The 17,584-nt window shown below is 42.0% G+C and overlaps 1 protein-coding gene across 1 annotated transcript in view; it reads right to left on the bottom strand.

Annotated features, from left to right (window-relative positions):
- NEDD4 (NEDD4 E3 ubiquitin protein ligase) overlaps positions 1 to 17,584 on the bottom strand; it is a 1,239,834-nt gene that overhangs the window by 1,175,536 nt on the left and 46,714 nt on the right. Inside the window, exon 2 of the mRNA XM_069222425.1 lies at positions 13,939 to 14,012. Within this exon, the coding sequence (XP_069078526.1) occupies positions 13,939 to 14,012 (74 nt within the window). The remainder of the gene's footprint in view (positions 1 to 13,938; positions 14,013 to 17,584) is intronic.

The following is a 17,584-nucleotide window of genomic DNA, read 5'->3' as shown; positions in this document are numbered from 1 at the left end:
ATGAATTCAGCAAGAACAAAGTCTGTTTTTTAGATCTAGAGATATCCGTCACAGATAATAAGATTCATACGAAAGTTTACCGCAAACCAAAAGCCTGCAATTCGGTATTACATGCAGAAAGTGCGCATCCTAAAAGTCAAATTTCAGCCATCCCATTTGGGGAAATGACCAGATTGAAAAGAAATTGCAGCGATCCCAATGTATGCAACATAGAACTAAATAAATTGGAAGATAGATTCACACAGAGAGGCTATTCCAAGCGTGTCATCAAAACAGCAAGGAAAAAGATTGATCAAACATGTAGAACCACCCTACTGGGTCAAAAGACAAAGATGCGAGACAGTTCACCATACAGAGCAATGAGTTTTTGTACGGCATATAGCCAAAACAGTCACAATATATATCACATTCTATGTAAACATTGGAATGTTCTACAGACAGATGAAACACTTGCTGCTTTACTTCCTAAGAAACCTAAAATGATTCATAAAAGAGGTAAAACTATCAGAAATGAAGTCTGTAAAAGTTTCTTACCACCTCTAATGGAAAGTAAAACAACATGGCTTCCGAATAAAATTGCGGGTTTCTATAGGTGTGGTAATTGTAATATGTGCAGTATGGCATTGCATAAAACCACTGAATTCAGCTACAATGGTAGTGACAAATATAAAATCTCCACTTTTATTAACTGCAATACGAAATTTGTGGTATACATATTGGAATGCATATGTGGCCAGATATATGTGGGCAGCACAATAAGGCCCTTGAAGGAACGTATTCAAGAACATATCAGAGCCCTAAGAAATTATGACATAGCATCACCGCTAGTACGGCATGTTAAAGATAAACATCCAGTAACTGAGGTTCCCTTAATAAAATATATGGGTATAAATCAAATCCCGGTGAACGCTAGGGGTGGCAACAGAACATTGGACTTGCGTAAAAATGAAGCAAAATGGATTATCAAATTAAGAACGATTGAAATGGGCATGAATTTGGATGATGAGTTGTACCATTTCCTCTGAATATATCCATTTGGCATACTATGAATGTAGAACAACACACAAATGATATGAGTCACTAACTTTGTCAATATCCTTTCTATTTCGTGTCCTTGAAAGATAGGGAGGGTTCTTTCCCTTCTCATTTGAATTTTCTATATGTTGGGAAGACCGGTTACGACTTCACTCTATATGTTCACTGAGGTGACATTTGTGTACATACTGGGGGTAGAAATTACTTTACCATCATGATATTGGGTGGTTGAAAATGTATTTCTTTGGTTGGCAAATAGGTGACAATTTGTCTTTATTGGGGGGTAATATTTACAAAATATGAACCACTTCAAAATGGCCGCCGCGGTTCCATAGGCAGGTGCTTTTTCTTTCTTTTCCGGCTAATGAATTATGTTGAAGTGCTAACGCGGTGTTTAAAATAACGGCGAAGGATTTGAAGTATTGAAATCGTCGTCTTAGAATGTCTACATACGATATAGACGAGATTTCGTCCTGACTTTGTGTTAGTTTTCACTCAATAGGAACCACTTCAAAATGGCCGCCGTGGTTCTATGGGTAAGCTTCTGTCCGTTGTTAGTGCTAATGAACTCGGTTTGAGTACTAATGTGGCGCGCAAAATGCCGGCGAGGGATGTACACTTCCTTTGGAAAAGTCGGGGAGAGTGAGACGAGGTACAGAGGCCCTCGATGCTCTCGCTGAGATACATCGGGAAATAGAACAGGGACGAGATTTAAGAACAGAGAGAGAGGTATATAGGTAAGTGTATGGTAGAAGTTTGGGAAATGTATTCTATGTAATTCAATGAAAAATGGAGCATTATTAGAATGCTGGCTCCATTACCAGGATAGTGTGGAGACATTGGTATAAAAAATGATTATATAGGAATTGAGGTCCTTTTAGGGAGGAAATTGGATTTATTGTAATTATTTGTATTTCAATTGGTTCCTTAATACATGAGATTTGCGAATTCAATGAAAAACGGAGCACTATTAGAATGCTGGCTCCATTACCAGGATAGTGTGGAGACATTGGTATAAAAGATGATCACATAGGAATTGAGTTCCTTTTAGGGAGGACATTGGATTTATTGTAATTATTTATATTTCAGTTGGTTCCTCAATACATGAGGTTTACGGTTCCTGCAATTTAGATTCATTTTGAAGACAGCAAGGAAGTGACTGATTATGATTAAAACAGGTCAGTAATTGCACTACAGTACACTTTATTGGCATTCCCTAAATTTTGCCAAGTGAAATGGGAGTAACTAAATTATCAGTTTCCCCCTCCTTCTTCATAGAGGATGATAAATGGTATATGATTATACGGACATAGAAGCAAATAAAGGTATATATTTATTAGACTCTCTTTCCTCACCATTACACAATGAGGGGTTATTCTGGGCTATAAGTAGTTTACGTTTGAAAGAAAAGAAATTGTAGACATAAATTGATCAAATGCCAACGAAAAAGAAATTCATTTACACTTGGGCTTGCATGTTGCATGGCTAACTATCGCTGTGGCTTCAACAGACCTATCCTTGGGGACATGGGAAATATATTGTTGGATACTTCAAATAAACACTTCACCACTGAGGTTGTGGTGGTGGTTTTCTTCCTTTTCTCTGAAGTTTCTTGTTTAGCTTCAAACCAAGAGAAATAGTATAAATAATATGCACTTTTAAGAGCTTGTGTACTTAATTGACCAAAGAATTTATCAGTTTTTTGTATTTTGGAAAGGGAAAGGATAAAATATTGGATGTGTATTTATTTTAATATTTGTATATATTGTATATATATATTTGTTATAATTGATTGTTATATGTTGTGATTCTCTCAGCCTTGAAGAAGTCCAGTCAGAACGAAACACGTGTCGGCTGATGGCTTTTCATTCTTTTTCTACATTTTGTGTATATATCAGGGATGTGGAATTCCTATCGCCCGACGCCCGGGACATCTTGTTTGGGGTCAAGGGCAACAAGATTTTATGTTTACTTTGTCCTTGGGACAAGTAGACCCAACCCTCTGCAGCACAAACCCTTTGGCTGCCTGTTTACAGAGAGTGGAACTCTCTGCAGTTGAGGTAATGTGTTTCCAAAAGATAATGCTGTTCGAACTTGTATTTATGGTTCATTATTTGAAAACCTTCATTATTAGGGTGAGTGCTGTAAATAAATGTTTTAATGTCACACTTCACTACTGACGTTGGTTCAAGTACAAAAAAAAAAAAACGTGTATACACATGTTTGAAAAGTTTAGGCTATGAGGCTAAGTATAATGCTCCCAGAATGCTCTCTGATTATATGCAAATGAAGTGTCATTTAGTCAAATGTTTTGATGCATGCTAGTATTTCCCAAAAATATTTCTAATGGAAAATCAGTGTAACCATTTTCAACACGATTATGGGAAGCATGAAAATAAACAAACACTGACAAAGCCAACTGATCTGACATATTTTTATAAGTCTTTTAGTTTCATCAATGCGTGTCTTGTTTTGACATGGCTTTTGTAACACTTTATTGTTGTGGGAGCTACCAGGTCCTCAACATTGTAACAAACACTGGCAAAAAACCCCCAAAACGTTTTTGAACTCTAAAAGCACATGTTGCCACCAGTGGCATAACAAAGGCCCCACAGCCGCCCTCCAGGGGGCCCCTTCAGCACAGCACCTGCCCTGAGTGAGTCTGGAGAGGGGGCTCCTCCATGTTCTTTGCAAAGGGGCACCCTCCAGTTTCATTACGTCACTGATTGCCACTGTAGTTCCTGACACTGAACAAAACTACTTTGTGTGCCAATATGCTCCTTGTGGAAGAGAAGAATGCGATCACTCACAGTAAAGCCAGCTGAAAGAAAGAGAAATAGAAGTTTAATAAAAACAAAATGTCTTTGTTAACACCAGACCTAATTAGGGACCAAGACCCACATGTAGGTAGCTTTTTGCATGTCGCAAACAGCGACTTTTGCTGTTTGCAACGTGCAAAAAGCACATTGCGATGCACAAACCCAGTTTTGCGATTCGGTAACCTGGTTACCGAATCGCAAAACGGGTTTGTGACTCGCAATTAGGAAGGGGTGTTCCCTTCCTAATTGCGACTCGCAGTGCAATGTAGGATTGTTTTGCGAATGCGGGCGCAAACCAATCTCAGTTTGCACCCATTTCAAATGGGTGCTAACACTTTCACAAAAGGGAAGGGGTCCCTCTGGGACCCCTTCCCCATTGTGAATGTCACTGTAAACATTTTTACAGAGCAGGCAGTGGTCCTGCGGACCACTGCCTGCTTTGAAAAAATGAAACGAAAACGTTTCATTTTTCGTTTTTGTAATGCATCTCGTTTTCCTTTAAGGAAAACGGGCTGCATTACAAAAAAAAAACTGCTTTATTGTAAAGCAGTCACAGACATGGTGGTCTGCTGTCTCCAGCAGGCCACCATCCCTGTGAGGCCGCCATTCGCAAGGGGGTCGCAAATTGCGACCCACCTCATGATTATTCATGAGGTGAGCATTTGCGAAGCCCTTGCGAATCACAGATGGTGTCAGGGACACCATCCTACATTCGGATTTGCGACTCGCAATTTGCGGGTCACAAATCTGAACCTACCTACATGTGGCCCCAAATTCTTAAAGAAAGTCACAAAAGTGCACCCATGGTATATGTCGTACCCCTATAAAATATTTGTGAACTGTATTTTAGCATGGGTAAATACGCATGTGTAGATTTGCTGATGTGAAAATCTATTGAGCATTTGCAAGTTCATTTTCCCTCCAGCCACTTTCTTCCCAACCATGGAAGAAGTTCTAATTCTGCCATTGTCAGGAGTAAATGTCCAACCTTTCTTATTATGGGAAAATATTAGAGAGAAGCTGGTGAAAATCTTTAAAACATGCAGGTTAGTAGGTTTGCAGACTCAAAGGCATTCCAGCCCTGGAACTATTGCTTACTGCTTCCTCCAGCCCCAGTATGCAGATCTGCAGAAAGGTGGAAAAATAAGGAAATTGCTACAGTAGGGATTGAAACTGCTAGTATTCAAGCCCTACTATGGTAGTAGCCCTGGCATAATCAGAGAGGCTATTATCAGAGCTCTTACATAATGAGATTGCTGCTATAATTTGGCGCCACACTACATGGCACCAAAGGGACAAGTAGATCTTTTTACAGGACAAGTAGATTTGAGAAGCAACCTATCCCGTGGACAAGTAGATATTTTAATAAATTCCACACCCCTGATATATGTTTATATGTTTATGTGTAGGCTGATGGCTTTTCATTCTTTTTCTACATGTTGTGTATATATGTTTATATGTCTATGTGTATAATATGATATATTCTTTTGTATTAAAATTCTCTATTTGCATGGACATTTCTGTTTGGTTAGTTTTATATGAGTACATGGTTTTTCTCTTTGGTTAGTTATTGTTTATTTCAGAAAAGGAAGATTTATCAATTAGCAATTTAGTTTGATCATACTAGATTCTCTCATGTCATCTCATTTTGATAATATAATAGTTTAGACATTGATTGTTGATGTGCCCCACTGAATTGTTTGTTCATTATTAAAACGGGTCTACTATTGTAAACCCGGAAGTACATATCAAGGCAACGATGTGTGTCAGTGTATGAGCACTCAAAAGTTTTTTCCTATATGTTTAGAATGTGCATTTATTTCAAGTTATGAGTTGCCTTTTGTTGTTGATCACTTACTAGCCTTGAACTGCCTTTTGCAGAGCCTCAGTGACCTTTCCACAAGCTTGGTCACATCAGCTTTGTCATAGTAGGGTTTTAGGCGGTTGGCATGGTTAATTCTCTTAGGGTTCTTGCAACTGCCTAAGTCAAACAAGTAGGTGACTTCCATTTTCTTTTCAAGAATCGGATATGGCAGAGACCACTTGTCTTGGAGAGCCTTTGGACCTATAGGCTCCAACACCCAAACTTCCTGCCCTGGTTTAGGAACTCCATCATAGCAGCTTTTTGGTCATACCAGTGCTTTTGCAGACCCTGGCTGGCCTGAAGATTTAGGCTTGCTTTTTACATGTACTCTGCCATCCGTGAACGTAGCCCAAATGCGAAGTCCACTATGTCCTGCTTGGGCTCTCGCAGCTTCCCTTACAAGACTTAGTGGTCCCCTAACAGGATGCCCTAACAAACGTTCAAACAGAGAGAATCCTACTTCTCTTTGTTACACTTCCCTGTAGGCAAAAATCATCCATTGGCATGATCTACTACCACTAGTATGTTTCTGTGTCCTGATGCTGTATGAGGATCAAGAAGGCCAACAATATCCAACCCTACCCTTTCAAAGTGTACCACAACCACAATAAGTGGAATTAAATGGGTCTTTAAGTGGCCACCTGCTTTGCCGCTGGATTAGTGGGTAACACAGAACTGGCAAAAGTCCTTCACTTTCTGAGACATTCCAGACCAGTAAAAATGGTTTACTAGTCTGTTCCAGGTTTTAGTTTGGCCCAAATGCCCAGCTAAGGGAATTTCATGGGCTAGAGTGAGGAGAAACTCTCTGAACTGTTGAGGTACTACCACCCTCCTGGTTGCACCAGGTTTGAGGTCTCTGGCCTCAGTGATCAGGAGTCTATTCTCCCAATAAACCCTGTGGGTACAACTGACACTACCCTTTTCTTCCTATGCAGCTTGCTGCCTCAGGCCTTCAAGAGTGGGACAGGTTCTATGTCCCTGGCACAGATCTTCCCTAGGTCTCCTAGGCCCCAGAACTCTGGGTGGTATTGTCCCAGCTCTGCAGGTTCAGTTTCCTCTGGGAATAACAAGTCCTCTTCCTGGGAAGAGGGGTTCTGACTTGGAATTTATTTTAAAACTGGCTCCCCAGTCTTCCTGCCTTTCTCTTGGGAGCCTGGTCCACTGTTTCAGGATCCAACTCTCCTTTTCCTCTATGAAGTTTACACCTTGCCATAGTCTTAACACAGGCTCCTTTTGGGATCCCAAGCATGGCTCTTCAATTCTACTGTACCGCAGGGGGGGAGTGTTCCATGTCATTTACAAGCAGACAATCTGCTGGGATGGATGGAGACACAACCACTTCTTTTTGACCTACTACTCCCCCTCAATCAAATGCTACCATAGCCACGGGTTGGAACTTTTTCTCACTGTCAGTACTGGTGACAAGATAAGACCTCCCTACTAAGAAATGATGGGAGTGGACCAAGTGCTGGGTCAGCATGGTGACACTAGCTCCATTGTCCCTCATGGATTCAACTTTTCCCCATTAATCAAAGGGTGCTGCCTGTATCTTTGCATGTTACTTGGCCAGGCAGCACAGGAGATTTCTACTCCTCCCTCTGTGACTAGTGTTGCCTCTACAGGTTTACTGACATGGTCAGGTCACAACTGTGATCCCATCTGGCAATTAGCAACTGCATTTTCTACAGGTGACTAAAGGCATTTTTTTTTGTTTATACAGCTAGGATCTCCAGCTTGGTACCCTCTGTTTTTGCAATCATGGCAACAAGCCTTGATGGGATCAAAGTTCTTTCATTTGTACCCACCCCTAGACTGTGAGGAGTCTCTGGGCCCACTCTCCAGTGCAGTTTTTTGGAGACCTTGGGAAGACTCTTAATTTTTATTTTGGCTCCCATTTTCCCCTTAGGGGAAGGGGGACTTTTTGGCCTCTTTAGTTTGGTCTCGTCCACCAGTGATGTGATAGTCTTGGTCACCCTTGTCTTGACTCAATAGTCTGCCTTCTTCCACAACTCTAGAGGAGAACGTGAAACTAGGTCTACCAGCTATTGATGTAGCTTCTCATTTTACTATGGTATTCCAATCTGCACAAGGCTGAAAAATACAACACAAAATATTTTCAAACTGCTCCAGGACAGAGGTTACACTATATCCCAGTGCATCTTTTTGACAACAAAATAACTACCTTATAATGCAGTTCTAAAACCATTTAAAGGCACTGAAACACAGCTCTTGCAAGACTGTCCCCATGGTGAAGTTAGACACTCGTTGCTGCATCTAAATATATCTCTTTTAGACCCCTTTTCTAGACTGGGTCAGAAACCTGCACTTGGGGCTAATCTGTACAGCTAACGCAGGTGCTAATCCCCACTCGCAACATGTCATCAAAGTGCCGCAAAGGGCCCACCAAAGCAGGACCACAAACACGAGTTATGTGAGACTACCAACATCCAAACGGAATTGATAGGCAGATTTCTTTTTTAAAAGCACATAGAAGAAACTCAAACAAACACACAATAATTCTGGACTTTCACCTCTGATTATCACCTTGAGAAAGTCACCAGAAAGAAGAAAAATAGGATGCGGTACGTTTCATTTGGCTTCCTTTATCACATACATGATGAGAGGTTGGCACAGGAGAAAACTAATTTTGAATTTTCTACTTACGTAAAACGTTGCCTCTAAGAGAGAAAGCTCAGTATGTTCGGACTAGCATGAGGAATACAGAGGAGACTGTAAAGTAACCTGACATTCGGCTAACAGGCTTCATGGCTGCTCCCGGCCATCTCCAGAGAATGGAGCTGTGACCACAACTCAATCCATGTGAACTCAGACGCCATCTTCCAGTTTGAAGCAGCTTGTGCTTACAAGGCCTTCCTTCCCGTGCTCTCCGAAAAAGTGTTGCCTTTTTCCTCTATATGCTATTTCCCTTCATATTGCGTGATCTCAGCCACCTAACCTTTATGTGGTCTTTTGCCACCCAAATAAGGAAGCCTCACTGCAGCTCACTTCACTCCACAACAGTTCTGAAACACACAAGAACAAAATGCTTTGCACTATTCTTCTGTGTCACTTTGATCTGATTAGCCCAACAATCGTTTTACAGTGGGCTCTTGGTGCTACTTCTGCGCTTGTTGATGGCTTTAGTAACACTGCAACATTTTCATCTCTAGGCTGTTATTCCAATAAATCATAATTTCTCAATTATGCAATGTTATACAGGCACACGGCTAGCATGCTACTGCATGTTTATAAACAGAAGGAGTATAAAGAAACAACAAGTATTGGCAAAGTCAATAGGTCTCGCCTATATAAGAGCTATTGGCTTAAGCAATGTGTTTTGCCATGTTGTACACCAGTGTGGCTGCTGTCTAGCATGGCACAAATGTAGTGGCGTGGAGTGTCATAGTGAAAGAGAAGAGTGCCGTAGAGTGATTTGTTGGAGTGTCGTAGAGTTGGGGGGGGGGAGGGTGAGTAGAGTGTGATAGAGGGAAGTAGAGTTCAGTGGTAGAGTGTCATGGAGTGGGGTGAATAGGGAGGAGTGGGTTGGAGTAGGGTGGAATAGAGTGGGTTGGAGTGGATTGAGGTAGTGGGGAGGATTAGATTGGATTAGAGTGGGGTTGACTGGACTGGGGTAGAGTGGGGTGTATTGGATTGAAATAGGGTGAGGTGGATTGGATTGGGTGGATTAAAACTGGATTGCAGTGGGTGGTTTGGAGTGATAGGGGTGGGGTGGAGTGGATTGGAGTGGGGTGAATTGGACTGGAGCTGAGTGGGGTGGAGTGGATTAGACTAGAATGGATTGGAGTGGAGTGGCTGTATGGACTGGAGTTGGGTAGAATGAACTGGGATAGGGTGGAATGGATTAGGATAGACTGGGGTGGACTGGATTGAGGGGGTGGATTTGAGTGGGATGGATTGGAGTGGACTGAACAGGGGCGGGGTGGATTGGATTGGGATAGAGTGGGGTGGATAAATGGGGTGGGGTGGGGTGCGTTAGATTGGGATGTAGTGGGCTGCAGTGCAATGGATTGGATTACAGTGGAGTGTGGAATGAGTGGCATTTCTTTTAGACTATTTATTTTAGACTTGATTTATTGGATGGTGACTGATATCTAAGGTTTTTAGTACTGTTCCCTGCACCTTGCACTTTCTGGGCCAGATTGGTGGGGAAATCTCGCTCTGGAGCATTCAAAGGATCTGAGTGTCTGACTGTAGTAGAAATCCATGAAAGACTACTGGCACTCAACAGTCGCCTCGGGCTGTTAGCACTCTAGTTTTCAGCAAGGCCATATTATTTAATGGCAGCCGGTGCAAGGACGCGCTGAAGAGTTGGAGTGAGTGGCATTTCTTTTAGACTTGATTTATGTGATGGTGACTGCTTTTAAAAGTGTTTAGTATAGTTACTTGCATTTTCAGAGACCAGATTTGTGGGGAAATCTTGCTCGGTAGCATTTACAGGATCTGACTATCTGGCCGTATTCAGTGCCAATAGTCTTTCATTCATTTCTACTAGTTGCCTCGGGCTGTTGTCTCTCTAGTTTTCACCATGGCCGCAATATTTAATGGCTTCATGCGCAGCGGATGGCTGCAGCAGGCACGCACAGTGAGAACACCGCTGGCACGCCAAAGGCAAGCCCATCGGCTCCCGTCCACATCCGACCAGAGCCAGGTGCTATGAACCCTGCCCATTCTAAACCAGGTAAATTAGCAACTATTGTATACTCAACAATAGAGCTGAAAAGTCTTTGATAGACGGCTTTCCCTGGACCCAGTTAAATTACTGGGCAAATGCTACGCGTGTAATTACTCTCCAGATACGACCGAGCTAAAAGAATCAATGGAATCTGGTATTCCACTGAACAGAGAGAACTTGAAAGAGAAGAGTCAGTTAACACTTAAGTGGCACATGTATCTAGTAAATTGTAGATCCTTCCCCAAGCATAGATTATAATTGTTTACCTTTTTAGAGGAAACTTTTTTTTTTCACAAACATGGTTCTACGAGGAAAGCAGGCCTGACATTGTAGAGGCCCTGCCGCCACACTACGTAATTGCTAGGTGTGACCGAGTTGATCAAAAAGGTGAGGGAGTTGCAATAATTGTAAAAAAGGACTTAGAATGCAAGTTTACCCCAGTTCCAGGTAGCGAAAGCCTGGCCTTTTCTATTAGGCTCTCCCACAATTTCACAGGGTTGTTGATATATCTGCCCCCTAGTCCAGTCGCAGAGTTTATAAAGGTAATGGCCAATATACTAGCTGCTTCGAGTCTTCAGACAACTATCTTCACTAAATCAGGGGACCTAACTGTTTACGTAGAAAACTCAGACTGGGAACAGGTTGCCAACTTTCTGCACGACCTATCAGTAATCCATTTACCCCAGCTGGGTAATTTTCCAACACGTGAGAAGGGTAATACTTTAGACTCCTTTTTTCCCAAATATATCCAATATGTCAGTAAAGGTGCCTCTGCCAACACTTTATACGGACCACTATATCATGCCATTCTCAATTCCAAAAGCAGGAAAACACACACCCAGAGCCACATATTCTAAATCTTCCCGGCAATGGTTTAAATTGGATACTGCCAGACGGGAGCAAGCCTTATGCAAATCAGTTCAGATGCTAACTGAAGATGCAGAGGTCTCGATATCGTATGCAGGACTCAAAAATTGGGTTACAAAGAACTTAAACAACTTAATCCCATTAAAAATGAGCAAAAGAAATGCCATCCGGGAAAAACAAATCTGGGTTCTCACAGAAGTTAAGGCAACTAAAAAAATAATGTAAAAAAATATGAAAGGATATGGATAGTTAAATATAATGATATAAGTGAACAGATTTACAAAGCATCGCAGAAAAATACCATCATGTAATTCGGAGGGCACGATTACAAGCTTATTCATAATTTCTGAAATTACATATTACAAAGAAACAATGTTGCTTTGCAATACTGAGAACAAGAAAATCATCATCTTTTGAGAACAGTGCTCATGAGCAAAAACAAAAGAAAACATGAGTGCAAAGTGACAAATACGACTTGGCAAAATAAACGAAAGTTAGCTATAAAAAATACAAAACTTTGCAATTTTTTTGGGCCTTTGGGGCACGATTTGAACAGTCAGACCCCTTTTATTTGCAGGGCACTAAAAGTTAAAAAGGACTATATAGTACCTCAATCACATAGGGCGCAGAGGACGGGTACTGATTAAGTTGAATTTATCACTGCTTGGTCCCTGCTCCACACAGAGTAACAGATATAATGCCAGGCCTGCAGTGACAAATTACAAAGGCTGTAGAGAACAGTGCCACGCAAGCCAGCAAACAGTAAGCGAAAGGCGGACTCCAAGCCCATTAAGGTGCAAAACAGAGTATAGCAAGTGAGATGAATGCGCTAGCGCACAAACCTACAGGCTCGACCCAAAAAATAGGAAAATCTAATTTAAACAAAGGCCATGTACCTTTGATTTGTTTAGGTTAATCACAAACGTATTGTGCAGCACCCTCCTCATCCCTTTTTCTCCAACCTTCAAAGATAAGAAGGGCAGAACAACCTTTCTTTCATCCTACCAGAGTCAATTCAGGTTCATGAATTCGGCCTCAAAGATAATGTAATTATGAATGTAATGCCAAGCATGGGTGAGTTTGGAAGAACAGAACAGGCAGCAGTCAATGCCTAGGACATTTTTCATTGGGAATGCCTCCCACAGCAATTAAAAATAAATACTTTTGTTTTAAAAACACTCGAGTCCACAGAGATATGGCTCCACTGGCATTTATGAAGCACTGAGAACCCCTTATGATGTCAATCTTAATTCCACAATACTCCAGTAAATAACCAGAGGACCAAAGTTTGAAAGTGATCTGAAGGTGTAAGGGAAGCTAACGTACATTGAAAAAAGTGGGTAATATCAAAATTGCATGCATCAGAGATCAGACAGATAGCCAGCTGCAAGACACATTTCAGAGAAAAAGAAGTGCAGAAGCAGGGATGTCAACCGAGCAAGCCAAGGCATAGTTCAAGAGGCATGGCACAAGAGCTTGGACAGTGTAGCTAAAATCAGTGGCAAATAACAGGGGGTCGACTGCCTTCAGCAATATCATTTTTTAAAAACAAGATATCACAATTTGGCTTAAAAGACAAATTCACACCGACTCAAACTCTGGGCTTTCATTGTTACCCTCAAGTGTTGGAGAAACTCCAAATGAGAAAAGTGCAGTGGGTCAGGACTGAACCTGAGCAGGGGAACCAGTAGATGTAAAAAACTGAAATACTATGTTCATTAAATTAAGCTTGGCAAAACAAAAGGCATCGGTTCTCAAAAGTACTGACACCATCCTGTAGGCAATTAACTTCTAACACTCTCACTCAGCTGCTAGTCGTCAGATTACCGGTGGATAGATAAGTCATTCACCAGAAATCCAAGGCCCCAAATAGATACTGAATTGCTTGAGAGCAAAGACTGAACAATAAGGCTCCCTATACTATAGAGGGGGTGGGCCATTCAAGCCAGGCATGACTAGAAATATTCGATTTAAATGAATCTAAAGTATGACCACTCAATCCAAGAATATAGCGTGGATGCACAAAAGAATACTTTGGTTGATCAATTCAAAGGCGAGTGAGAGAGAAACAGAGATGGAGGTCAAGGAGGATTTGCTAACAGGCATCACCACCAGTCACCACTATCATGGCACTGCCCATAGCCTGCAGGCTAGCAGACTTGGTCAACAATTGTTGGGTGATAACTATTAAATCTAAATTGCTGCATGATGCTTACCCAACTCAACAACGTATGTGAACTGGGGTCCCAGGCAACGTTTTTCTCCTCAATCATCCGAAGCTTTATTATATTTAAAAAAAAAACACTCTGCTGCCACCCATAGTTACAAACCACTCGCCATCCTACATGCACACTTCAGTATTAAATCAGAAACACGTTTGAAGAACGCAAGCACCTATATTTTATAATATAAATCTTAGCAGGGCATACCTGCATAATAGACAACAGCTGGCAGCATTCTGAATAAGTGCAAAACTTCTTACTGATGTAGCTTATATTATATTCAATATTAAAATGATTCGTCAAAAACTACTTTGAAACAAATTAAACAAATGAAACATGCACTATGTAATGTATACAGGAAAAAATTAAAAGACGTTTTCTAGGCACAGAAAGCACCCGTTCTGTCTATTAATTTTTTTAATTTGATTAATACTGCACCTGGCTCCCAAGATGTCCTTCTTTGCAAGACCATTTGCTGCGATTACCTTAACTCTTAACATTTTTGAACAGTCCTGCAACAAACACAAGAAATTGTTAGCATGAAAAATAGTATTTCAAAATCGCAAACTATAATTCTTTCGAATACAGGCAGCTTTGTGATTACAGTTACTGACAAAGCATTAGCAATTTTGTTATTGCAACCACTGACAAAGCATTATCAAAGGCAATAGGTCTTGCCTTTAAAAGGCAAATGCCTATCCATTTGTTGTGCTAACAATCGTTTGCACTGGCAGTTCCAATAAGGACGCATATGTGTACATGCTTTTCATGGTAATGGAAAGAAAAAACAATCTAAGATGAATACCAATGGCACACGTGTTACAACACGTGCAGACATGCATTGTGATGCACTAGCTGCAATTCTGAGTTTTTTCACTTCACCATTGCAACATGGCTGACAGCCACTGAACGGCGGTAAAGTAAAAATAAAAGATAAGACCACTGGAGTGTGCAAATTACAAGTTACTCACCTTTGGCAGCACCTTATCTGGCAGCGACTATCTAGCTGCAGATTTCTTACCATAGACAGAATTTTCCCCAGGTGTTCGAGCAGTACCCCTGCATGCTAGTATGTGGCACCGTTCTCCTTCACATCGGTGTCATAAGTGCTGGAAATTACCTGTGTGGCGCGCTGGCATTCGTTTCTTTTCACAAATTTCCAACCCAGGAGCACGCAGACACAAGGAACACTGACAACTAGCATGAATTTCTCCTGCCTTTAGAAGGGTGACCCTCACACTGTAATCAGTTACCGAAGTTAAGTGTAAGCAATTAGGTTGCTGGCTGACTGGGAGTGAGCCCTTGTCAGGGTGAGGAACACGCCAACCCTAGATTAACCTGTGCTTGAACCTATGGTAGCTTTGCACAGAGCTGTCAGGTAAAGTATTTGAGCAACACTTCAAAACGGTAATAATGTGAAAACATCACACACAAAAAGAACCCCACCCAAATTAGAAAAATATAACTTTCTTTAATAAATAAAACGAGACCAAAACGCCAAAAATCCCATCATTAGAACTGGAGGTTTGCGAATTCAAATATTTCAGAGAAAATAGTGCCAACTGTGGATATTTGGTTGCACCAGACCGGGACAAAGTCATAAGTTCAGGCTGACCGCAGGGACCAAGTTAGGCCTGCTGTAAAAATGTACCTTATAACCTGGTTCCTTGAGCGTTGTGTGGCTCTACGCCGAAGACGTGTTGCTCAGTCGAAGCAATACATCAGTGTCGAGATGCAGCAAGGCTGCGACCCGAGGGTCTCCATGGTCATCGAGGATCCCATCAACAGGGCATGCAGTGCACAGTCCAGTGTCAAGGATGAGGAGTGTAGTCAGGGCGAAGCACTGGTTCTGAGGAGCTGCGAGGCTACCATGCAGAGTCCTGAGTCATTGTTGAGGCTGCCGTTGATGAGGGATGCATGGGCCTGCCTTAAAGATGGGCGAATCAGCGGTGGTTTTGATGGGGCTGCAAAGGTGACGCTGACCTTTGTCAAAGGTCCAATCCACACATCTGAGTCAATGCATCAGTTCTACCCTGCTTTGCACCACACATCAAAGGAGATGCGTCTGTTCCACTGGGACAACAGATCCCAGTAGAGCACCTTAAGCCCACTTCCAAGGGTGAAGGGCAGGGGTGGTACCACCTGGCAGGGTAGACTCACAGAGGGCAGAGTTCAGTCAGGTGCAAGGTTGTAGGAAGCATGTTGTGTCTCTGAGGCTTCAGATCAGGAGGCCAGTCAACTAGCGTTCTGAGTTCACAAGTTGCAGCTCCAGTCCTTCTCACCCAGGCAATAGGGAGAAGTCCTTCAGAGTAGCAATCCAGCAGAATTATAGTCCTTCCAGCAGCACAGTGGTCTTTCTTCCTGGCACACTATCTACAGATCCAGAAGTGTGCTGAAATGGTGGTGTCTGAGATCCAGTATTTATACCCCTTGTGCCTTTGAAATGAGGAGAAGCATCTAGAGGCAAGTCCTTGAAGTGCACTGGTGTCCTATCTTCCTGGCCCAGGCTCCAGACTAACTACAGAGGGTATGCAGCCGTTTGTGTGGAGACCGGACACAGCCCATTCAAATGTAAATGGGGCTGGGTCTGTATCCTCCCTCCCATCCAGCCAGTGATGGACCATCCAGACACACCCAAGCTCTCTATTGTGTGTTGCTATGTTATGCCATTAATTGTGTTTTACCACCGACTTTGTGTTTCACCTCAGCGCATAATAGTTTTTCAATGTTCACCAGTAGCACATTACATTTTGTATTCAGTTTAGCTGCCTATTGGCTTTAACGTGGCAGCAGCACATTACATGTTGTATTCAGTTTAGCTGCCTATTGGCTTTATCATGGCGTTAGACATTGCAGTTGAGACATTGCAGATGAGCTGTGTTTTTCCACATGGTAGACCAAGCTCTGCTTTTCATATTTTGTTTACACCGAACCCTAGCATGATAAGGAAGCGTATATTTTGGTGTTTTCCTCTCTACCCAGCCTTGGGAAGGAGCGGGCTTTGGAGACTTGGCCACTCTCCAGCTTGTTCTTTTCCAGCTGTGATTAGAGGAAAGGGCCTGTTAGCAGGCTTTTTCATTATAAGAGGTGTTCCTGGGCAGAAGCGGGGGGGGGGGATTTTCCGAGACTTCAGTCAGGAGCGGACGTCGGCTGCCTGACCTCCCGCCGTATGGATGGAAAGTCTCTTTCTGCCAGTTGAACAAGAGTCATCAACCTGCAGGCATAAGAAAGATGAAGAGCAGTGCCCTACGGTGATGAATTTTGACTTTTATTCTTTGCTTTGAAGTTATGCATAATATAATCACATGTATTTGCTGTGTACATTGCAACTGAGAATCACTCTGATATATTTTCCTTTCATTGCTGTGACTACGTTAAATCGTGTGCCTCCAACCTACTAATCTCTTCTCTCAGGAACCTCATGGTGAAGTAATAATAAATGTCTTCTTTAAACTAAGAAGTGCATTGCAGAGATTGTTTTCAGCTCGGTCATTAATGAAAGCAAAACATTTTGGCGTGGGCCGTCAGTCTGGGAGTCGAATTGGAGATTGGAGGTGCGTGATTTAAAAGTGTAATTGTTTTTGTTGTTTAGAGAATTAAAGAAGCACGGCAGACCATGTCTGAAAATGCACGTGAAGTTAAACTGCCTTATGGTGCTGTGAGAAACATGTTTTCTTGTTTATAAGGACTTTCTGTGTCTTGGAATGAGCGCTTGAATAAAGCAAAAGTGTTTTCATATTTATAAAGTGTGCTTTTTGAAAGAAATGATGTTACTTTGTTCTACACAAAAGGGTTTGGATACTTTTGTCTGCTTACAGAAACATGCATGAGAGATGTAAGCAGTTAGAACATGAAAATAAGAATTTACGTGAGCAAATTAGCCAGAACAAATTGTTGCAAGATAAAGCTTAAATTTATAAAGCTGTTGCAGGAGAATCTGGCTTTTCCCATTCCAGTAATGAGGAGGTTAAAAAAAGGTGGGGGCCAGTGTAAGTCTCAGGAGCAGAGCGTAGATCTCCATGCGCAGAGCAGCCCACAGTTTTTGGCAGGAGTTGAAGTGATTACACTGAGCATGAAGTTGACG

This window comes from Pleurodeles waltl, chromosome 3_1, assembly GCF_031143425.1.
Source record: "Pleurodeles waltl isolate 20211129_DDA chromosome 3_1, aPleWal1.hap1.20221129, whole genome shotgun sequence".
NCBI classification, from domain to species: Eukaryota; Metazoa; Chordata; class Amphibia; order Caudata; family Salamandridae; genus Pleurodeles; species Pleurodeles waltl.
This window is presented reverse-complemented; position numbering and strand designations above follow the sequence as displayed.